General features: G+C 49.2%; 1 protein-coding gene across 1 annotated transcript in view; it reads right to left on the reverse strand.

Moving 5' to 3' along the window:
• Positions 1-415: 415 nt before the first annotated feature.
• Positions 416-24,941, reverse strand: part of TEX11 (testis expressed 11) — a 96,569-nt gene continuing 72,043 nt past the window's right edge. The window contains exons 17-25 of the mRNA XM_073600993.1: positions 23,765-23,848; positions 21,698-21,768; positions 21,506-21,622; positions 18,296-18,368; positions 15,887-16,036; positions 12,909-13,017; positions 11,755-11,875; positions 10,149-10,313; positions 416-912 (exon numbers count right to left, since the gene is read on the reverse strand). Of these exons, the coding sequence (XP_073457094.1) occupies positions 826-912; positions 10,149-10,313; positions 11,755-11,875; positions 12,909-13,017; positions 15,887-16,036; positions 18,296-18,368; positions 21,506-21,622; positions 21,698-21,768; positions 23,765-23,848 (977 nt within the window). The 3' untranslated portion in view covers positions 416-825. The remainder of the gene's footprint in view (positions 913-10,148; positions 10,314-11,754; positions 11,876-12,908; positions 13,018-15,886; positions 16,037-18,295; positions 18,369-21,505; positions 21,623-21,697; positions 21,769-23,764; positions 23,849-24,941) is intronic.

Consider the following 24,941-nt stretch of genomic DNA (forward strand, 5'->3'; position numbering starts at 1 on the left):
CTCCACATTAATGACCATGGTGGGGGGGCAACTCCACATTAATGACCATGGTAGGGGACAACTCCACATTAATGACCATGGTGGGGGGGGGGGCAACTCCACATTAATGACCATGGTGGGGGGGCAACTCCACATTAATGACCATGGTGGGGGGGCAACTCCACATTAATGACCATGGTAGGGGACAACTCCACATTAATGACTATGGTGAGGGGGCAACTCCACATTAATGACCATGGTGGGGGGGGGGGCAACTCCACATTAATGACCATGGTGGGGGGGCAACTCCACATTAATGACCATGGTAGGGGACAACTCCACATTAATGACTATGGTGAGGGGCAACTCCACATTAATGACCATGGTGAGGGGGCAACTCCACATTAATGACCATGATGGGGGGGGGGGGGGGGCAACTTCACATTAAAGACATGAATAAATCTATTACTCAGCATCAAAACATCGACTCCTCCATTGTAACAAATGTTCTGTGATAGGAAAACATTCTGAGGACACAATATGATATCTGAACTGACAACTTTTTTTTTTTTTTGTCACTTTCATATCCACTTTAAACAGAATAACAATGTCCAATTTTAAAGGATACAGAAAATACAATGTAACCAGCAATAGGTCAGATAAAACAAATACAATGTAACCAGCAATAGAAGAGATATAAGAAATACAATGTAACCAGCAATAGAAGAGATATAACAGTTACAATGTAGCCAGCAATGGAAGAGATATAACAGTTACAATGTAGCCAGCAATGGAAGAGATATAACAGTTACAATGTAGCCAGCAATAGAATGGATACAAGAAAACCTACATTGGTAATTGGTAGTTCTGGTGACTCGGAGCTCCTCTTTCCTTCTCCAGCTTGTCCAGAATGTCCCCATACAGATCCGTCATCTATGGAGGGGACGGGATTTATCCATTAGTCAGATATAAACACAAAGCGAGCCTTTCAGACAACAAGCTAACATTTCATTTTATTTACAATTTCTACACAATTCTGAGATGACATAATAAGACATGGAAGGGATCCACTCCAGTGAGTTGTGTCATTGCACACCGATAGAACTTCGAGAACCTCTTATATTTTATATATATATACACTCAGTGGCGTCTCCAGCTTTCAAATTTAGGGGGGGCACATGGGGGGACAGGGACAAAAGTAGGGGGGCAACTATAAAATATATAATATATATATATATATATCCTGGGGCCCTTTACTACGACCCCACAACGGGCCCTTTCACATGTTCTGCAGTGAGCTCCCTTCCTACTGTATTGGGGCCCCCCCCCAGGGTGGCAGAAAACAAGAGATATATGTCACCAGCATACCAAGAAAATATAAGGGTCCAATGCAGTGGGAGAACTATCAGGGTTACAAAGGTTGTCTAGCCTCCGGGCCCTGGTGTTCTGTCACTGTGGGGTTCCCCAGCCTCCTCTTGCTGTCCTGCTATTGACAGCACTGGTCTGGCATCTCTTGGAATTTCCAGGCTGGTCCTCCTGTCCTAAGGACGGGAGAAATCAGTCTGTTTTTTCAGTAACTGAGAGTCCTGGTGGAGTCCTTCCTGCAAATCGCTCTTCTCCCTGCCAATGAGGATGCAGGGGAAGGAGCAGATCGGGCGGCCGTGGTTGTGTGAGCGCTCGCATTATGCAGTGTCAGCGAGCAGAGGGAGGGGGAGGAATCACCCGCAGGAGCTGACTGGGGACTCTCTCCCTTTTAGACATTGATTTTTTGTAAAAAAAAAAAAAAAAATTTTTTTTTGGGGGGGGCACATGGTGGGGCACAGCATAATGTTGGGGGGGGTCAGGGCCCCCTCTGGCCCCCCCCCTAGGGTCGCCATTGTATACACTCACTGGCCACTTTATTAGGTACACCTGTTCAGTTGCTCGGTAACACAAATTGCTAATCAGCCAATCACAGGGCAGCAGCTCAATGCATTTTGGCCTCTAGATGTGGTGAAGACGACTTGCTGAAGTTCAAACCGAGCATCAGAAAGGGGATCTGGGTGACTTTGAACGTGGCATGGTGGTTGGTGGCAGACGGGCCGCTCTGAGTATTTCTGGGATTTTCACACACACAACCATCTCTCGGGATTACAGAGAATGGTGGGAATAAGAGAAAATATCCAGTGAGCGGCAGTTGTGTGGAGGAATATGAATATATACATATGAATATATTCATATTGGAGCAGCATTATCACATAGTTTGTATTACTAATTTGTTTTGGATGTGGGAACACATTTGGTTATAGCAGCAGCCATACACTTTTATTATCACTAGGTGGCAGCACATAACTACTCCATCCATATTGGACCCCCTTTATTAGGCCCCCCTTGCTAGTAGCGGGTTGGACCCCCTTTATTAGGTCCCCCTTGCTAGTAGAGGGTTGGACCCCCTTTATTAGGTCCCCCTTGCTAGTAGAGGGTTGAACCCCCTTTATTAGGTCCCCCTTGCTAGTAGAGGGTTGGACCCCCTTTATTAGGTCCCCCTTGCTAGTAGAGGGTTGAACCCCCTTTATTAGGTCCCCCTTGCTAGTAGCGGGTTGAACCCCCTTTATTAGGTCCCCCTTGCTAGTAGAGGGTTGGACCCCCTTTATTAGGTCCCCCTTGCTAGTAGCGTGTTGGACCCCCTTTGTTAGGTCACCCTTGCTAGTAGTGGGTTAGACCCCCTTTATTAGGTCCCCCTTGCTAGTAGCGGGTTGGACCCCCTTTATTAGGTCCCCCTTGCTAGTAGAGGGTTGGACCCCCTTTATTAGGTCCCCCTTGCTAGTAGCGTGTTGGACCCCCTTTGTTAGGTCACCCTTGCTAGTAGTGGGTTAGACCCCCTTTATTAGGTCCCCCTTGCTAGTAGCGGGTTGGACCCCCTTTATTAGGTCCCCCTTGCTAGTAGAGGGTTGGACCCCCTTTATTAGGTCCCCCTTGCTAGTACCGGGTTGGACCCCCTTTATTAGGTCCCCCTTGCTAGTAGCGGGTTGGACCCCCTTTGTTAGGTCACCCTTGCTAGTAGTGGGTTAGACCCCCTTTACTAGGTCCCCCTTGCTAGTAGCGGGTTGGACCCCCTTTATTAGGTCCCCCTTGCTAGTAGTGGGTTAGACCCCCTTTATTAGGTCCCCCTTGCTAGTAGTGGGTTAGACCCCCTTTATTAGGTCCCCCTTGCTAGTAGCGGGTTGGACCCCCTTTATTAGGTCCCCCTTGCTAGTACCGGGTTGGACCCCCTTTATTAGGTCCCCCTTGCTAGTAGCGGGTTGGATCCCATTTTATTAGGTCCCCCTTGCTAGTAGCGTGTTGGACCCCCTTTGTTAGGTCACCCTTGCTAGTAGTGGGTTAGACCCCCTTTACTAGGTCCCCCTTGCTAGTAGCGGGTTGGATCCCCTTTATTAGGCCCCCCTTGCTAGTAGCGTGTTGGACCCCCTTTGTTAGGTCACCCTTGCTAGTAGTGGGTTAGACCCCCTTTACTAGGTCCCCCTTGCTAGTAGCGGGTTGGACCCCCTTTATTAGGTCCCCCTTGCTAGTAGCGGCTTGGATCCCATTTTATTAGGCCCCCCTTGCTAGTAGCGGGTTGGACCCCCTTTATTAGGTCCACCTTCCTAGTAGCGAGTTAGACCCCCTTTATTAGGTCCCCCTTGCTAGTAGCGTGTTGGACCCCCTTTATTAGGTCCCCCTTGCTAGTAGTGGGTTAAACCCCCTTTATTAGGTCCCCCTTGCTAGTAGCGGGTTAGACCCCCTTTATTAGGTCCACCTTGCTAGTAGCGGGTTAGACCCCCTTTATTAGGTCCACCTTGCTAGTAGTGGGTTAAACCCCCTTTATTAGGTCCCCCTTGCTAGTAGCGGGTTAGACCCCCTTTATTAGGTCCCCCTTGCTAGTAGCGGGTTAGACCCCCTTTATTAGGTCCACCTTGCTAGTAGCGTGTTGGACCCCCTTTATTAGGTCCCCCTTGCTAGTAGTGGGTTAAACCCCCTTTATTAGGTCCCCCTTGCTAGTAGCGGGTTAGACCCCCTTTATTAGGTCCACCTTGCTAGTAGCGGGTTGGACCCCCTTTATTAGGTCCACCTTCCTAGTAGCGGGTTGGACCCCCTTTATTAGGTCCACCTTGCTAGTAGTGGGTTAGACCCCCTTTATTAGGTCCACCTTCCTAGTAGCGGGTTGGACCCCCTTTATTAGGTCCACCTTGCTAGTAGCGGGTTGGACCCCCTTTATTAGGTCCACCTTGCTAGTAGCGGGTTAGACCCCCTTTATTAGGTCCACCTTGCTAGTAGCGGGTTAGACCCCCTTTATTAGGTCCACCTTGCTAGTAGTGGGTTAGACCCCCTTTATTAGGTCCACCTTCCTAGTAGCGGGTTGGACCCCCTTTATTAGGTCCACCTTGCTAGTAGCGGGTTGGACCCCCTTTATTAGGTCCACCTTGCTAGTAGCGGGTTAGACCCCCTTTATTAGGTCCACCTTCCTAGTAGCGGGTTGGACCCCCTTTAGTAGGTCCACCTTGCTAGTTTCTCCCTCAGGAGGAAAATCAGCCATGAAGTCTATGAGAACGTCGGCCTCCCCCTGGTACCCATAACAGTTATATAAAGGGCCCCAGAGTGGGAAGGGCCCCTATATAGTGTACAATAAATCTTGCATCATATTTACAGGAATCTGCCACAAAGTGTACCCAATACTTCGATGATCTTTCCCAATCAGCAGCCTATATTTAGAACAATCCCGGAACACACACCGGACACAATCCCGACTTATTATTCTATTTTCCTGAATATTTATTGTTACCAATGTTTGCTGGAACCCTGGAGAAGTACCCTGTGTTATAGTTACCAGGTATTGTGACAGGACTCAGGAGGGCCTGGTGTCACCCGGGGGTTCTCTCTAGGGTTGCCACCCCCGGACAGTCCGGGTTTTGAATCCTATGTCCGGGTTTCAGTTCACCCGAATGCCAGACACATTATTCAGAAAGGAATCTGGCTCAGAACAGGGCCTGACAGGAGGGTGAGGGGGGCGCTCTGTGCGCTGCATTACTATTCTCTTTGGAGCACCCAAATGGTGTCCTAGGTCTGTTACAATCCTATAGTAAAAGAAATAGTAAGAAAAAGGGGGGGGGGGATTAAAACATCACAAAATGTAGAAAATTGATACATAACCGACTCACCCCTATTAAGAGGTGGGGGATCCCAGAGCCAATTGCAATCTGTAGAAAAAAAATTCAACTTAGGTACCAAAGTACCAAAGTTAGAAAGGGTGGCTCCAAAAGGAAAACACACTTTTCAGTCCTGAAAGCCGGACACATGATTCAAAACCCGGACTGTCCGGGTGAATCCCGGACAGGTGGCAACCCTAGTTCTATTAAAAAAAATTAAAATGTGTGATTAAAAGGTGCGCTGAATACTACGCTGCAATTGTGCTAAAAAAAATATATTTGAATTAAATTATATATTAGTGCTATACTTACTTAATTGACAAAACTTATCGTGAATAAATCATAGCAAATATAGTCCATAGACTGCGAGTAACACTACGGCACTCACTATGGATGACGTCACTAGGCTCCTCCCGACGCGTTGCATCACATGTCACATGACTTTATCAAAGTCACGTGATGTGACGCAACGCAAATTTAAATGACCACATAAATGCACATTTTTCACAATTTTTAATCACTCATAGATAGAATCTGTCACGGAACGTCCCACACTCCGCTTGAGTGCTTCCGTCATATACCGCTTCCTAAGTTCTGGAACACGAGTCCAATGGATCTGGCTATAGGAACCCCAAGAACTAGACAACACCAGTCTTGGAGTACATCAGAACTAACTTTATTTTGAGATCTCACAGACCTTTATACAGCAGGGATGACTCAAAGCTAACCTAATTAACATGAGCTAATTTACTACAAAATGTACCCAGACCAGATGACAGTCTTGTGGGCACCGAGCTTCACACATTAATACAATTAACAATACAAACAACAATCTGCCCCCTCCTCAGCCTAGACCATTCGTCTATTAGCCAGGGCTGGTGGCTAATGTGATCAGCTCTCTCAATTAACATAAACACATGTTGATAACACCAGCATCTCCTCACAGGATGTGTCCCAGCAGAATGAATCAGTCTTATCAGCAGGGGGCTGCTGGAGGAATCCCCCCTCCCTCTTCAGGGACACAAATCTACAGTAAGGAGTCCCCATACAATATATACATGACTGAGTCCGATTAATACAGTTCAGACTGGATTTCTCATTCACCTCAAATGCTAGGGCCCATAATCGGTGGGCAACAGGCTTGCATACAGTCCTCTCCAACAGCCTCCGCTCTGGCCATGCCCGTGACAGAATCCATAAAGCGCTTTAGTTTTATTATTACTAAACCCTAGTTCTAAATCATTTTTTAGCAAAAAAAAAAAAAAAAAGTAGATTTTTGCATTAGACATGTGCGCCGTCAATAAATTTGATTTGTTTCGTATTACAATTAATTCGCATTTCGTAATTCGTGTCCGAAACTTCGTACGAAATACGAAATTTCATTAGGTTCGTTAACTTTTCGTAACAATTACGAACATTCGTTATGATGAATTTATCATTATGAGGGGGCTTCCTCCCTGTGCTGTGCTCATTATGAGGGGCTCCCACCATCCCTGTGCTGTGCTCATTATGAGGGGCTCCCACCATCCCTGTGCTGTGCTCATTATGAGGGGCTCCCACCATCCCTGTGCTGTGCTCATTATGAGGGGCCTCCACCATCCCTGTGCTCATTATGAGGGGCTCCCACCATCCCTGTGCTCATTATGAGGGGCTCCCACCATCCCTGTGCTCATTATGAGGGGCTTCCACCATCCCTGTGCTGTGCTCATTATGAGGGGCTCCCCCCATCCCTGTGCTGTGCTCATTATGAGGGGCCTCCACCATCCCTGTGCTCATTATGAGGGGCTCCCACCATCCCTGTGCTCATTATGAGGGGCTCCCACCATCCCTGTGCTGTGCTCATTATGAGGGGCCCCCACCATCCCTGTGCTCATTATGAGGGGCTCCCACCATCCCTGTGCTGTGCTCATTATGAGGGGCCCCCACCATCCCTGTGCTCATTATGAGGGGCTCCCACCATCCCTGTGCTGTGATCATTATGAGGGGCTCCCACCATCCCTGTGCTCATTATGAGGGGCTCCCACCATCCCTGTGCTCATTATGAGGGGCTCCCAACATCCCTGTGCTCATTATGAGGGGCTCCCACCATCCCTGTGCTCATTATGAGGGGCTCCCACCATCCCTGTGCTCATTATGAGGGGCTCCCAACATCCCTGTGCTCATTATGAGGGGCTCCCACCATCCCTGTGCTCATTATGAGGGGCCCCCACCATCCCTGTGCTGTGCTCATTATGAGGGGCCCCCACCATCCCTGTGCTGTGCTCATTATGAGGGGCCCCCACCATCCCTGTACTGTGCTCATTATGAGGGGCTCCCACCATCCCTGTGCTGTGCTCATTATGAGGGGCTCCCACCATCCCTGTGCTCATTATGAGGGGCTCTCACCATCCCTGTGCTGTGCTCATTATGAGGGGCTCCCACCATCCCTGTACTGTGCTCATTATGAGGGGCTCCTACCATCCCTGTGCTCATTATGAGGGGCTCTCACCATCCCTGTGCTGTGCTCATTATGAGGGGCTCTCACCATCCCTGTGCTGTGCTCATTATGAGGGGCTCCCACCATCCCTGTGCTGTGCTCATTATGAGAGGCTCCCACCATCCCTGTGCTGTGCTCATTATGAGGGGCCTCCACCATCCCTGTGCTGTGCTCATTATAAGGGGCTCCCACCATCCCTGTGCTGTGCTCATTATGAGGGGCTCCCACCATCCCTGTGCTGTGCTCATTATGAGGGGCTTCCACCATCCCTGTGCTCATTATGAGGGGCTCCCACCATCCCTGTGCTCATTATGAGGGGCTCCCACCATCCCTGTGCTCATTATGAGGGGCTCCCACCATCCCTGTGCTCATTATGAGGGGCCCCCACCATCCCTGTGCTCATTATGAGGGGCTCCCACCATCCCTGTGCTCATTATGAGGGGCTCCCACCATCCCTGTGCTCATTATGAGGGGCTCCCACCATCCCTGTGCTCATTATGAGGGGCTCCCACCATCCCTGTGCTGTGCTCATTATGAGGGGCCCCCACCATCCCTGTGCTGTGCTCATTATGAGGGGCTCCCACCATCCCTGTGCTGTGCTCATTATGAGGGGCTCCCTCCATCCCTGTGCTGTGCTCATTATGAGGGGGCTCCCACCATCCCTGTGCTGTGCTCATTATGAGGGGCTCCCACCATCCCTGTGCTGTGCTGACTTCCTGGGGTTTTTAACTCTTATGCCGCGTACACACGGTCGGACTTTCCGGCATACTTGGTCCGGCGGACCAGAGTGTGCCGGACAATCCGCCTGTGTGTACGCGGCGGCGGACTTTTCCGGCGGACTTCTTCCCAAAAGCCCGCCGGACCTAGATTTTAAACATGTTTTAAATCTTTCCGTCGGACTCAGTTTCGGGCGGAAAGTCCGCTCGTGTGTGTGCGACCACGCCCCCTAAAACGTCACAGTCCCAGCATGCCCAAGGACTGTGACATCATATGGGGGCGGGGTCTCCGCCTATATAAGTCACAACGCAGCCCTCAGAGACCAGTCCAGCCGGAGAGAGCGTCGTGTCAACATCTGGGGGAAGAGAAGAGAAGCCAAGAAGCCAAGAAGCCAAGAAGCCCAGAAGTCCGGACCTCCGCTCGCAATAGAGCTACATGAAGAGAGCGGAGGGGCCGGCCGAAGACCTGCGATACCGGGAGAAGAGGCCGGAGAGCGGAGAAGAACCAACCGGACGCCGGGAGAAGATGAAGCGGAGGGACCCCCGAAGCCGGAAGAAGACCCCCGAAGCCGGAGGAAGATCCCCCCCCCGGAGCTGTTTAATAAAATATTTTAAAAACCTGTGTAGTGTGTTTTATTACTTACACTTTTTTCCTAGGTAAATGGGTAGGGGTACCATGTACCCCATACTCATTTACATAGGGTGGGGGGCCGGGATCTGGGGGCCCCCTTATTAAAGGGGGCTCCCAGATTCCGATAAGCCCCCGCCCGCAGACCCCGACAACCAACGGCCAGGGTTGTCGGGAAGAGGCCCTTGTCCTCATCAACATGGGGACAAGGTGCTTTGGGGGGGGGGCGCAGGGCGCCCCCCTCCCCCAAAGCACCCACCCCCCATGTTGAGGGCATGTGGCCTGGTACGGTTCAGGAGGGGGGGGGGGGCGCTCGCTCGTCCCCACCCCCTTTCCTGACCGGCCAGGCTGCGTGCTCGGATCGGGGTCTGGTATGGATTTTAGGGGGGGCCCCACGCCGTTTTTTCGGCGTAGCGGGGTTCCCCTTTATAATCCATACCAGACCTAAGGGCCTGGTATGCCCCGCGACGGGGCTAGCAAGGTGTCAATCTCGCCGATAAAAGCGGCAAGATTGACATCCTTTTCTAGTCCCGTCGCACCTGAGTCACGTTCAAAATGAACGGACTTGTCCGTGTGTGGGCAAGTCCGTTCATTCTGAAAGTCCGCCGGAACTCCGGCGAAAGTCCGTCGGAAAGACGGGCGGACTTAGCCCGCCGGAAAGTCCCGGCGTGTGTGGGCAAGTCCGTCCGTTTTAAAGTCCGGCGCACCTGGCGGACAAAGTCCGTCGGAAAGTGTGCCGGACCAAGTAGGATAGAAAGTCCGCTCGTGTGTACGCGGCATTAGGTTTGTTAACTTTTCGTAACAATTACGAATGTTCGTTAGGAATTTGGATCCGAAATTTGTAAACGAAATTTCGTACAAAATTCGGAAGCATAGCAATTCGTATTTCGGATCCTCCCGAATGTACGAATTTATGGAAATTCGTACGAATTTTCGATTTGTACGAAACGAATCGCACGTGTCTATTTTGCATGTAGGAGCGAAGTGTCAGAATTGGCCCGGGGCGGCATGTAGTTAAAAGTAAAGGTCCATCTAAGACTTCCCCTGACACAGGGTGACAACGCTGCTGGGAAATTTCTCAGCAGAGCCAGCAGCGTTGTCACCCTATTACAGAGAGGGAGGGGGGGGGGGATAAGAGATCTACTGGCAGGATCAATAAGACTGATAAGAAATGAGATAGGATATACCTTGCTTTCATAGCTCCCCTTCAAAGATCCCAGGTAGTTGAGGAGTCTCATGGCCAGAGCACACCAGCGGCTGGTATCTGGGAGTTTCTTGAAGCTGTACTGGAATATCCCATGGTTCCACGCTCGGGTCATCAGCCACAAGATCTCAATCTCTGGATAGTCCTTCTGAACACAAAGGTCACACATCAATGGTCTGGCTAATGTTTTGTTTTTTTAGGCTGCAAATTATTTAAAATATCGCAGATGAATATCGTGCATTCTCCTTTAGAGCCAGTAGGTGGAGGTGTTGTCTCCTTTTTAACCCTCTAGGTTTGCTATGCAAGTATTAAAATAAAGCAATGAGTCTGCAGCAGTGCTGGTCAACTGGCTTGATATTGGGGGACTGAAGTGTGGCCCTTGACATCAACAAAGGGCCACACATAATATTCAGTGAATGTAATGTTACAAAGGTTGTGAATGAAGACAAGCAATGGGAGGTGGTCAGAGACTATTAGCAGACCTCCCAACCGTCCTCCATTCCTCTGGGTGAGTTCTGCAGGGATAGACGAGGGGGTGACAGGTCACAATGCCCCCCCCTCCATCACCCCCCCCCCAATGTGTGAAGGGGGGCAATATGTATGGTGGCAGTGTTTACACAGAGGAGTACAATACAGGAGAGGGGGTTAAGTGTGCAGAGGTAACGTGGGGGCAGTGTGTGCAGGGTGGGGGCAATGTGTACAGGGTGGGGTAGGTGTGCAGAAAAAAAGGGGGGCAGTATGTGCAGGGGAAAAGGGGGCAATGTGTATGGAAAGGACAGTGTGTGCAGGGGGGCAATATCTATGCGAGCAGTGTTTACACAGAGGGGGGCAATATGTATGGGGGCAGTGCTTAAACAGAGGGGGGCAATATGTATGGGGGCAGTGTTTACACAGAGGGGGGGTTTGTGTGTGTGGGGGTATTATACAGAGGGAGGCAGTGTGTGCAGGGTGGGGGCAATGTGTACGGGGGCAGGTTTAAGTGTGCATGGGTAAATTGGGGGGGCAGTGTGTGCAGGGTGGTGGCAGTGTGTACGGGGTGGGGTAGGTGTGCAAATAAAAAGGGGGGCAGTATGTGCAGGGGAAAAGGGGGCAATGTGTATGGAAAGGACAGTGTGTGCAGGGGATCAATATGTATGGGGGCAGTGTTTACACAGAGGGGGGCAATATGTATGGGGGCAGTGCTTACACAGAGGGGGGCAATATGTATGGGGGCAGTGTTTACACAGAGGGGGGCAATATGTATGGGGGCAGTGTTTACACAGAGGGGGGCAATATGTTGGGAGGGGGGGTTTGTGTGTGTGGGGGAATTATACAGAGGGGGGCAGTGTGTGCAGGGTGGGGGCAATGTGTACAATGAATTAAATTTGCCCTAAGTCCAAGTTGTTTCTAATCAGAATCTATAGCCATGTCCAATATTTTATTTAATTTCACCACGCCCACTTTTTGGTGTAGCGCGCTATGCATACAGCGGGTGAGAGCCCCTCTATAGTGCCCCTCGTTCTCACGTTCCGGAGAGGGGAGGTGTGTATTAGTATAGATATATTATTATTATTAGGACAGATGACATCACAGTGTATGGCGGCACTCACCGCGCTGGTGATGATACAGAGGGCCTCCTGGTAGTAGTTCCAGGCCTCCTCCTGCTCACCGTCCTCCAGCTTCACCAGTCTCTCCGGTAAGCTCAGCTTCACCAGGCTATGCAGACACTTACTGAGAGCAAGAAAACAAAGCACACCTTTATATCTCCGATACAACTTCATCCATTACATCATATCTGGCTTATTACATTGTAGTAACAGATAACTCTCTTTTATTATATTATATTATTAGGCAGCCAGCAAACACTCCCCCATTGTCACCTTCTCAAAGATCCCAGGCCAGGAAATCATATTACTACATTATTTGGCTATCGTGTTCTGAGGAAAATGCTGCTTCTTGCTTGCAGCAGACTGATGACATCATGTCAGACTAGGCAAAGTCACTAGGGAGGGGGGGGGGAGTAAGGTTGCCACTTTTTCTTCAAGCCAAACCCGAACACTTTAGCGGCCTACAGCAACCTTTTAGTACACACTATAGGATTGTAACAGACCTGGGACAACTTTGGGTGCTCCAAAGAGAATAGTAATGCAGAACGCACAGTGCCCCCTCACCCTCCTGTTCTGAGCCACAATCCTGTCTTAATAATGTGCCAGGGTTTCAGGCAGACTGAAACCCGGACACATGATCCAAAACCCAGACTGTCGGGGTCAAGCCCGGACAGGTGGCAACCCTAGATGGGAGAATAAGGAAAATGCTGCTTCCTGCCTGCAGCAGACTGATGACATCATGTTAGGTTGGGCAAAATCACTGGGGAGGGGTGGGGAGAAGATGAAATGCTTTCTCCTGCGTGCAGCAGACTGATGACATCATCCTAGCCTAGGCAAAGTCACTGAGTGGAGCCCATGGACAGATTTTTATTGATAAAAGGCGGAGCTTTTTCCGCATATACAAAGACAGGGCTGACAGTAGGGGTACAGGCAGTAGTCATGTAGCAGACCCCATCGGGTGAGCTGGGGGTGTCCCCCCTGCTGCTAACTACACAAATACTAGTACAGTCAGTCCTAGTGACCCTGTGTGACTGACTGTGAGCCCCATGATTATTAATAGTAACCCTGCATATATATATATATATATATATATATATATATATATACACACACACACGTTCACAATGCAGTGTTGGGTAGGTATGGTGGAATCGCACCTCAGTCTGGACACATCCGGGGGGTCCTCCTTCTTTAGCACTGATAAGGCTCCCTGTAAGGCTTTCTTGCAGATGGATGGATAGTATGCGGGGGATTCCATGGACAAGGCTTTGGGTGGGAATATTAATACAAAAATACAATTATTCCAGGAACTGACATATCACAATGTATATGATGTGAGTAAACGCACAGCGGCGATGTGTGGACGTACTTTGTGTGGAAGGTTTGGGTCCTCAGTCAGGTAGGTACTATGAGATGTTGGTCATGGAGACATGGAGGAGTCCAGAGGGGCGCTGAGGGCACAGGGATACACTGGAGACATGGGGGAGTCCAGAGGGGTGCTGAGGACAGAGGGGTGCACTGGAAACATGGAGGAGTCCAGAGGGGCGCTGAGGACACAGGGATGCACTGGAGACATGGAGGAGTCCAGAGGGGTGCTGAGGACATAGGGATGCACTGGAGACATGGAGGAGTCCAGAGGGGTGCTGAGGGTACAGGGATACACTGGAGACATGGAGGAGTCCAGAGGGGCGCTGAGGACACAGGGGTGCACTGGAGACATGGAGGAGTCCAGAGGGGTGCTGAGGACACAGGGATACACTGGAGACATGGAGGAGTCCAGAGGGGCGCTGAGGACACAGGGATACACTGGAGACATGGGGGAGTCCAGAGGGGCGCTAAGGACACAGGGATACACTGGAGACATGGAGGAGTTCAGAGGGGTGCTGAGGACATAGGGATGCACTGGAGACATGGAGGAGTCCAGAGGGGTGCTGAGGGTACAGGGATACACTGGAGACATGGAGGAGTCCAGAGGGGCGCTGAGGACACAGGGGTGCACTGGAGACATGGAGGAGTCCAGAGGGGTGCTGAGGACACAGGGATACACTGGAGACATGGAGGAGTCCAGAGGGGCGCTGAGGACACAGGGATACACTGGAGACATGGGGGAGTCCAGAGGGGCGCTAAGGACACAGGGATACACTGGAGACATGGAGGAGTTCAGAGGGGTGCTGAGGACACAGGGGTCCACTGGAGACATGGAGGAGTCCAGAGGGGTGCTGAGGACACAGGGGTCCACTGGAGACATGGAGGAGTCCAGAGGGGCGCTGAGGACACAGGGGTCCACTGGAGACATGGAGGAGTCCAGAGGGGTGCTGAGGGCACAGGGGTGCACTGGAGACATGGAGGAGTCCAGAGGGGCTCTGAGGGCACAGGGGTGCACTGGAGACATGGAGGAGCCCAGAGGTGCGCACTGGAGACATGGAGGAGTCCAGAGGGGCGCTGAGGGCACAGGGATACACTGGAGACATGGAGGAGTCCAGAGGGGTGCTGAGGACACAGGGATACACTGGACACATGGAGGAGTCCAGAGGGGTGCTGAGGGCACAGGGATACACTGGAGACATGGAGGAGTCCAGAGGGGCGCTGAGGGCACAGGAATACACTGGAGACATAGAGGAGTCCAGAGGGGCGCTGAGGACACAGGGATACACTGGAGACATGGAGGAGTTCAGAGGGGTGCTGAGGACACGGGTCCACTGGAGACATGGAGGAGTCCAGAGGGGTGCTGAGGACACAGGGGTCCACTGGAGACATGGAGGAGTCCAGAGGGGCGCTGAGGACACAGGGGTCCACTGGAGACATGGAGGAGTCCAGAGGGGTGCTGAGGGCACAGGGGTGCACTGGAGACATGGAGGAGTCCAGAGGGGCTCTGAGGGCACAGGGGTGCACTGGAGACATGGAGGAGCCCAGAGGTGCGCACTGGAGACATGGAGGAGTCCAGAGGGGTGCTGAGGACACAGGGATACACTGGAGACATGGAGGAGTCCAGAGGGGCGCTGAGGACACAGGGATACACTGGAGACATGGAGGAGCTCAGAGGGGTGCTGAGGACAAAGGGGTCCACTGGAGACATGGAGGAGTCCAGAGGGGTGCTGAGGGCACAGGGATACACTGGAGACATGGAGGAGCCCAGAGGGGCGCTGAAGACACAGGGATACACTGGAGACATGGAGGAGTCCAGAGGGGCGCTGAGGACACAGGGATACACTGGAGACATGGAGGAGTCCAGAGGGGCGCTGAGGACAGAGGGGTGCACTGGAGACATGGAGGAGTCCAGAGGGGAGCTGAAGACACAGGGGTGCACTGGAGACCTGGAGGAGTCCAGAGGGGAGCTGAGGACACAGGGGTGCACTGGAGACATGGAGGAGTCCAGAGGGGTGCTGAGGACACAGGGGTGCACTGGAGACATGGAGGAGTCCAGAGGGGTGCTGAGGGCACAGGGATACACTGGAGACATGGAGGAGTCCAGAGGGGTGCTGAGGGCACAGGGATACACTGGAGACATGAAGGAGTCCAGAGGGGTGCTGAGGGCACAGGGGTGCACTGGAGACATGGAGGAGTCCAGAGGGGTGCTGAGGGCACAGGGGTGCACTGGAGACATGGAGGAGTCCAGAGGGGTGCTGAGGGCACAGGGATACACTGGAGACATGGAGGAGCTCAGAGGGGTGCTGAGGACACAGGGATACACTGGAGACATGGAGGAGCTCAGAGGGGTGCTGAGGACACAGGGGTCCACTGGCGACATGGGGAAGTCCAGAGGGGCGCTGAGGACACAGGGGTGCACTGAAGACATGAAGACAGGCTGGGAACACAGGGGTGCACTGGAGACACCGAGTTGTGCTGGGGTACAGCTGAGAGATGTAGTTCAGTGTGGCACGGAACCTACTGTATGTCAGAACAGACGTGAAACGCCACACAGGACCCTCCCCCTGGCACCTGGACTGAGGAAGATTTATGGTTTGTGATGTTATTGGTGATTTTGATGTTTTTTGGGTTTTTTTTTTATATCATATACATTTCTATAAGGGGAAAAGGGTGCAGTCTGGGAAATAATGGGGGAAGGGAGGAAAGGGGGAATTATTATGGTGATCCCGGAGTTTGGCTTTAGCGCAGTAGATATTTGGACACTTACATGCAATGGATTCCAGTATTTTGGCGTCGAGGTTGGGCAGCCCCCACACATACTCCAGCACACTCTCCAGCGCCGGATCATTCAGCTTGGCTCTGGCTTCAAACTCATAGAGGACTAGGAGGGTCTCAGAGTTGTCACTGGAGAATTCACCTGTGAAGGAGATACAACTCAACTCCCGGCAGAGATAAAAGACGCCAATCAATGCAGCTCTGAAATCAATAATACATATCACATCAATGTGGCAATGTGTGTACCTGGATGTGACTTTGTATAACCACTTTTTTTAGTGTTGGATGGAATGGAGAGGGATTAGAACCCCTGTCAGGTTTTTATTGCTGTCTGTGCCACGTTAGGGAGATTTGCCCTCTCTATTTCTCCTGTTTACCATTATAATCAAAAATGAAAGTAAAAGAAAATCCCAAATTTTGGGTTGTCCCCAGAAAACTAATACAGTGGAAATCTTTCAATGGGGACACTAGTTCTGGGGGGGGGTCCCCACAGAATTCACTTAATTTGCAGGGATTTCCTCCCACTTCCTGTTTGGCTATGGGACAGGAAGTATAGGGAAAACTCTGCAATGGGACACAGATGGTTAAGAAAATTCTAACAGGGGTTATAACCCTCCCGTACTCTATCCAAAAAAAAAAAAGTTTTGCCTATAGTTCTACTTTAAGAAAGTGTTGTGCAGCACTCATTACATCAGCTGCTGAGAATGGGAAGCAGAGAGAGCTGAGCTGCTGAGAAGGGAAAGCAAAGAGAACTGAGCTGCTGAGAAGAGAAAGCAGGGAGAACTAAGCTGCTGAGAAGGGAAAGCAGGGAGAACTAAGCTGCTGAGAAGGGAAAGCAGGGAGAGCGGAGCTGCTGAGAAGGGAAAGCAGGGACAGCTGAGCTGCTGAGATGGGAAGCAGGGAGAGCTGAGCTGCTGAGAAGGGAAAGCAGAGAGAACTGAGCTGCTGAGAAGGGAAAGCAGGGAGAGCTGAGCTGCTGAGAAGGGAAAGCTCGGAGAGTTGAGCTGCTGAGAAGGGAAAGCAGGGAGAGCTGAGCTGTTGAGAAGGGAAAACAGAGAGAACTGAGCTGCTGAGAAGGGAAAGCAGAGAGAACTGAGCTGCTGAGAAGGGAAAGCAGGGAAAGCTGAGCTGCTGAGAAGGGAAAGCAGGGAGAGCTGAGCTGCTGAGAAGAGAAAGCAGGGAGAGCTGAGCTGTTGAGAAGGGAAAACAGAGAGAACTGAGCTGATGAGAAGGGAAAGCAGGGAGAGCTGAGATGCTGAGAAGGGAAAGCAGGGAGAGTTGAGCTGCTGAGAAGGGAAAGCAGAGAGAGCTGAGCTGCTGAGATGGGAAAGCAGGGAGAGCTGAAGCTGCTGAGAAGGGAAAGCAGAGAGAACTGAGCTGCTGAGAAGGGAAAGCAGGGAGAGCTGAGCTGCTGAGAAGGGAAAGCAGGGAGAACTGAGCAGCTCAGAAGGGAAAGCAGGGAGAGCTGAAGCTGCTGAGAAGGGAAAACAGGGAGAGCTGAGCTGCTGAGAAGGGAAAGCAGGGAGAGCTGAGCTGCTGAGAAGGGAAAGCAGGGAGAGCTGAGCTGCTGAGAAGGGAAAGCAGGGAGAGCTGAGCTGCTGAGATGGGAAAGCAGGGAGAGCTGAGCTGCTGAGAAGGGAAAGCAGAGAGAACTGAGATGTTGAGAAGGGAAAGCAGGGAGAGCTGAGCTGCTAAGAAGGGAAAGCAGGGAGAGCTGAAGCTGCTGAGAAGGGAAAGCAGGGAGAGCTGAGCTGCTGAGAAGGGAAAGCAGGGGGGGCTGAGCTGATGAGAAGGGAAAGTAGGGAGAGCTGAAGCTGCTAAGAAGGGAAAGCAGGCAGAACTGAGCTGCTGAGAAGGGAAAGCAGGGAGAACTTAGCAGCTTGGAAGGATAAGCAGGGAGAACTGAGCTGCTGAGAAGGGAAAGCAGGGAGAGCTGAGCTGCTGAGAAGAGAAAGCAGGGAGAACTGAGCTCCTGAGAAGGGAAAGCAGGGAGAGCTGAATCTGCTGAGAAGAGAAAGCAGGGAGAAAGAACTGAGCTGCTGAGAAGGGAAAGCAGAGAGAGCTGAGCTGCTGCGAAGGGAAAGCAGGGAGAGCTGAGCTGCTGCCATGGGAAAACAAGGAGAGTTGAGCTGCTGAGAAGAGAAAGCTGAGTTGCTGAGGAGGAGCTGAGCTGCCTAAAGTAAAGTTTAAGGATGAATTTCCCCACAGTGCCTGCAGCTACAGAGCTCAGTGAGGGTTTAAAATTTATCTAAATACTTGCAAATCTATAGCCTGGCCATTGGTTCACTGTACAGTAAATGTCCACTCATGAATATTTTAGCTTTTTTTTTTCTTATGGGAACTTTTACTTCTGGGAAATTTACAGGACATTTCCACATAACAATTTACAAACAGGATATACCTGTAGACTTCATATTATTCCATATCTCCCAACATAAGGTAATGCTTTCCAATGAATGGGCGAGGAACTTAACCTGTACAGAGAAGAGAATAATGAAACGTCATCACTTTACTCATATATGGCTGAAAAATTGCTTAATTAAATTTAAATGAAAGATATCCTATAGCAGCCTTATAATACAATAATGTAATAGCAATGGAATACCAAATATAAAAATGTCATTATCATGCTGATGAGGAACCAGGGATGGCAGATGTAAGTAGATTACATTTCAGCTTTAGGTTATATCCAGCTAAAACTTTTTTCTCTTTTAGTTTTGGATGGAGCTTAGAATCCCTGTCCAGATTTTCTGCTATCCAGCGCTCTATTAGAGAGATTTCCCCTCACTTCCTGTTCTGCTGACAGCCGTTTCACCAGACAGGAAATGAGGGAAAATCTCCAACGGGGACCCAGACAGCAATAAAAATCTGACAGGTGTCTCAGGATTCCCCTAATCTACCTAAAAAAAAAAATGTATCTCTGTGTGGAGATTTTCCCTTACTTCCTGTCTGGTAAAATGTTGTCTGCGGGACAGGAAGTGAGGGAAAATCTCGCTTACAGAGTTCTGAATAGCAGGAAGAACCTGCTAGGGGTCTAATCCTTCTTCACTCTACCAGAAAAAAATAAAATAAAAAAGAATTTGGTTGGAGATATACAGACTTTTGACCTTTTCACCTATTATACTATGCCCAGGATTGATACAACATACATTTCCTTTATCATTTTAGAAGAGATTTCTATTGTGTGGTAACATTAGGTGTTATGTTGTCTGAAGATGTCATTTATATTTTTGTTTCCTTATGTTAGTATTTGTGTCTGTTTGATAACATGGTGACTGTGCCGGCTCTGGTTTGCATGTTTGTACAAGCATCCTTTTGATGGATCCGGTTGGCCCTCGGTGGTGTATGGCTCCATGCGGCTATAGATTGTCACTTATCTCTATTCCATGAGAGTCCTGAGATGGTGAGAATGAATACACTACGAGAAAGCAAAGTTCTTCAATGTACAGCGAGTGCAGCGCAGGAAAAAGTACACCGTACTCTCATTTACCTTACATATACAGTGGGGGGGGGGGATAATGATTGGCTCCCCTGCAGATTGTGTAAGTTTTGCCCCCTTACATAGAAATGAAGGGTCTATAATTTTTATCATAGGTGTATTTTATATGATAGAGACAGAATATCAACCAAAAATCCAGAAAAATCACACAATACAAATGTTATAAATGGAGTAAAATAAGTATTTGATCCCCAACCAACCAATAATAATTCTCCCCCCACAGACTGGCTACAGTAGGGGCTCATGTGGTATATATATGGAGTATATAGAGAGTGTATATAGTATATATATGGGGGGTATATATGGAGTATACACAGACTGGCTACAGTAGGTGATCATGTGGTATATATATGGAGTATATAGAGAGTGTATATAGTATATATGGGGGGTATATATGGAGTATATAGAGAGTGTATATAGTATATATGGGGGTATATATGGGGGTATATAGAGAGTGTATATAGTATATATGGAGTATATAGAGAGTGTATATAGTATATATGGGGGTATATATGGAGTATATAGAGAGTGTATATAGTATATATGGGGGGTATATATGGAGTATATAGAGAGTGTATATAGTATATATGGGGGGTATATATGGAGTATATAGAGAGTGTATATAGTATATATGGGGGTATATAGAGAGTGTATATAGTATATATGGAGTATATAGAGAGTGTATATAGTATATATGGGGGTATATATGGAGTATATAGAGAGTGTATATAGTATATATGGGGGTATATATGGAGTATATAGAGAGTGTATATAGTATATATGGGGGGTATATATGGAGTATATAGAGAGTGTATATAGTATATATGGGGGGTATATATGGAGTATACACAGACACTACAGTAGGGGCTCATGTGGTACACAGATTAGTCCTGTCAATGTAAGAAGGTTCTCCTAACAACAACTCGTTATGTGTATAAAAGACACCTGTCCACAGAATCTCTTTCTTCCATTCAATCCTCACCATCATGGGGGAAGACCAAAGAGGTGCGCATTGTGAATGGTCCCACAGTCTTCTGGGACTTGTGACGTGTCCCCGATGACTGCGGGGAGGGAGGGGGAAGCGGAAGTGGGAGCGGTCACCTGTCAAAACCAGCTACCCGCCCCCCCCCCCCCCCCCCCCCATAAAATATGCCCTTTAGTGAAGAGGAGGGAGGGAGGAGGCCTTAAAGCAGAACTTCCCCTTTTGGCGGAGCTCCGCTTTAAGCAAGCAGTGGGTTGGCCCTTGGGAGGGACTGAAGGGGGAGGAGCCTGTACACATGTGCGAAGACGGAAGGGAGAGGAGCCAGTACACCTGTGCAAGACTAAAGGGGGGGAGCCGGTACACCTGTGCAAGACTGAAGGGGAGGAACCGGTACACCTGTGCAAGACTGAAGGGGAGGAACCGGTACACCTGTGCAAGACTGAAGGGGGGGAGCCGGTACACCTGTGCAAGACGGAAGGGAAGTAGCCGGTACACCTGTGTAAGACGGAAGGGGAGGAACCAGTACACCTGTGCAAGACTGAAGGGGAGGAACCGGTACACCTGTGCAAGACTGAAGGGGAGGAACCAGTACACCTGTGCAAGACTGAAGGGGAGGAACCAGTACACCTGTGCAAGACTGAAGGGGAGGAGTCGGTACACCTGTGTAAGACGGAAGGGGAGAAGCCAGTACACCTGTGCAAGACTGAAGGGGAGGAGCCGGTACACCTGTGCAAGACTGAAGGCCAGAGGGTGGATTGAACAGCAGCACCATCCTAAATGAAAACGAAGCTATCCTCTCTTTTTTTCTGCACATGTATTTTAATATGATGGACACGGGTGGTTCTAATTTGTACCAAATAAAAGATTAAGCTCTGTATGTCCTTCTACGATGTGGTGATGTCACTGGGTGGCCAGTATTAGCATCAATCCTCTATACAGGATAATAGGATGACCCCCCAGGTCCCCAAAGAAGAAGGCCGGATGGAGACCCCTGTATCTAGGCCCATCTATGCTAATCAGGGGTTCAGCCTGGCTGTAGTGTCAGACACGTCTGCCTTAAATGTAATAGTTATAATATATTACAATAGAAGATTTCTTTGGGAAATGCCTCATCTCTGTGTTCTTTCTACCTTCTCGGAGTGCTCTGCGGCCTGCCTTGCCATCTCCAGGTCCACAGCTGCCGCCATCAATAAACACGACTTCTGGGCCACAAGTACCGTCTTGTCACAAGGACAGAACACGGAGATCTGAGAGAGAGAGAAAATATCATCAAAGCTGGAATCTACCAGAGTTCTCCTCTACCTTTGCTGTCCCCAGGGTACCTTGTATGAAAGAAGAAAGGAATCTCTCATCAGCAGGGGGCGCTCTCGAGCACCGACGGCCACATTCCATGCTGTTGGCATTACAGAGACATCAATATATTAGTAATATATTCTAAAACTATACGATTCTAATGTATTACCCGTAGATTGTAAGCTCCATGAGCAGGGCACTTCTATTCCTTCTGTACTGAACAGAATTACATTTGTACTGCCCCCCCCCCCCCCCCTTTATATTGTAAAGACCTGTGCAAACTGTTGGCGTTATATAAATCCTGTATAATAATAATAATAAAATCAAAGGTTAAAGTGGACCTGTGCTTTATTGTAAACCCTTCCATACACCCAGAGATGTGATTCAACTCAGAGATTAAAGAAATCCTCCCACATAAGTTGTACCTGTTTATCTGCAGTCTTCTCTCCTCTACATCCATTCAAAGTGCAGAATTTACACTTTCTAGAAAGCAGAGGACAGACAGCTAAAATTACACTCTGCAGAGCTCAGCAAACGCTGATTGGAGGGAAGGGACACCCCCCCTCCTTTCACACAGCACACAGGGGCAGAGCTGAGGCTATCAATCCCAGGCTGTGTGCTGGAGCTCCTTCCCCTGTCACCTTTTATCTCTTGGTGTCAGGAAAACTTTGTCAGAAGTGACTCATGCAGATAGCAGAGGCAGCAGACAGAAATAACACTCAGTACTCTGGGCTGAGACAAGTACACACTACAGCGGGATATGCTTTGTTCATATTTCATGGCCCGAGATTTACAACCAATTTAAAGTCAGTGTCGCCTAAAAGCAGATCCCTGCCCTTACCTTTATTATCTAGAAAAACCTCTTCTGTGCCCCTCTCTGATTTGATTTCACTTTGTGGTCCGACTCCCAGGCTAAGTCTTACCTATATGGCATTCCAGTGTCCAATATGGCTGCTTCAGTGGCCAGACATAGTAGGTGAAGGGCGCGCGATCCCACTAAATATCTGATGCCATGAGGTAGCATGCACCTTGTGGTTTAGTTATGCCTACCCAGGTGCCGCATCTAAAAGGTGAAACTATCTCTTGCTGGACGTCTTACGCATGTATGCAGCAGCAAGAAAAGAGGGCTTTAACGCCCAGCCGCCGAAACGCGTTGGATTTAATGATATGGATTACATTCAGACTGCTTTTATGGAATTAATACCTTTGGGTGTGATGCTTATATTTTCTCAGCAACTTTTCAGTGGCTAGCAAAGGCGCTGTCACAGGACCGAGGGGGGGGGGGCAGTTGGAAGGGCTTAGCCATCAAGACATGGCCATGTAAGAAAAAGTGAAACTAAGTCAGACCCCCTATGATTAAGCCCCCCGTGGGTGGGGGGAAACATGTCAGGGGACATGGCCCCAGGAGCGCCATTGACTGCGGCTTTCACATGTATGCATCCATACTAGGATCGGCTATGGCTGAGTTTTTCCTATCCCTATGTAGCACCCTCTAGTGTTCTAGGTTTGTTACTGTAGAATGGTTAGTGTTGGTTAGTAATCTCTCACTCTGGAGTGCCTGTGAAGATTCGGTGTGCCTGGCTGTGCAGGATGGGGGATCCCAGTTTAACTGCGGCTCCTTAGGGGGTGTGCTACTATCCCGAATTCTAATGGGGCTCTACACCCCAGCCTGGAGTACTGGTGCTGATGGCCTTATTGTAAGTTGGGGGGGTGGGGGAGGCACAGAAGAAGCTTACAGACTATTACATTTATTAGTGTGTGTTCTGTGAGAACTGCTCGAAGACATCTTCCTGACCCCGTGACATCCAACATGCCCCAGTTGAAGTCCTTTAGGACGAAACGCGTCGGGATTGGCTTTCTGCTCCTCACTTTGCCTTCATTTTTATCTTGTGATCACAGTTTTTATTCCTATTGTTGTAAGCTGGTTTTTAGAAATAAAAAAAAAATTTTTTTTTGACCTACACCATGGTACTGATGGCCTTATTGTAAGTTGGGGGGGGGGCACAGAAGAGGCTTACAGACTATTACATTTTTTAGTGTGTGTTCTGTGAGGACTGCTCTGAGACATCTTCCTGACCCCGTGGCCCCAATCTCACCAACTTTCCGGAACCAATGAGCCTCCTCGATTCGTTTTTCATACAGTCCACTCCACACCAGATGCTCTGCAAGCTTTTCGTGAGCTGAGGAAAGATAGAAGTGTAAATATTACCGAGTATGGTGTCAATAAAGCCGATCTTCACTGCGTCTGAGCACCACAAACTAAAAAACACTATTTGATCCATTTTTATTATTCAAAGTTAACTCCGCCATCCATTCATCTATGTCTCCATGCTTTATTTTGATGAGAAATTACATTGAACCCCCCCCCCCTCCGCCTAGCATTTCTGGCTGTGGCCAGAAATATGGGCAGTTTGGGCAGATGATTCATGCAGCATTTACTTCCTGGAATCCATCTGCCCTTAGCTCAGGCATGCATGCAGGAAAGTGTGCTTAGCTGAGAAAACCCCTTCTCCCGTCCTGAAGACTCCCGGGATGTATGACATCCAATATGCCCCAGTTGAAGTCCTTCGGGACGAAACGCGTCGGTCTTGGCTTTCTGCTCCTCACATTGCCCTCATTTTTATCCTATTGTTGTAAGCTGGTTTTTAGAAAAAAAAAAAATTTTTTTTTGACCTACACCAAATGAAAGCATTTTTTCTTTAACCGGTTCAATACCGGGCATTTTCACCCCCTTCCTTCCCAGACCAATTTTTAGTTTTCAGCGCTGTCGCACTTTAAACGACAATTGTGCGGTCGTGCGACGTTGTACCCAAACAAAATTCACGTCCTTTTTTTCCCCCACAAATAGAGCTTTCTTTTGGTGGTATTTGATCACCTCTGCGGTTTTTATTTTTTGCGCTATAAACAAAAGAAGAGCGACAATTTTGAAAAAAACACAATATTTTTTACTTTTTGCTATAATAAATATCCCAATTTTTTTTTAAAAAAACAAATTTTTTTCCTCAGTTTTGGCCGATACGTATTCTTCTACATATACGTATTTTTGGTTAAAAAAATCGCAATAAGCGTATATTGATTGGTTTGCGCAAAAGTTATAGCGTCTACAAAATACGGGATAGATTTATGGCATTTTTTTTAAAAAATTATTTATTTATTTTTTTTACTAGTAATAGCGGCGATCGTGATTTTTTTTCGTGACTGCGACATTATGGCGGACACATCGGACACTTTTGACACATTTTTGGGACCGTTCACATTTATACAGCGATCAAT

This window comes from Aquarana catesbeiana, linkage group LG09 (assembly GCF_042186555.1).
Source record: "Aquarana catesbeiana isolate 2022-GZ linkage group LG09, ASM4218655v1, whole genome shotgun sequence".
In the NCBI taxonomy this organism is placed as follows: domain Eukaryota; kingdom Metazoa; phylum Chordata; class Amphibia; order Anura; family Ranidae; genus Aquarana; species Aquarana catesbeiana.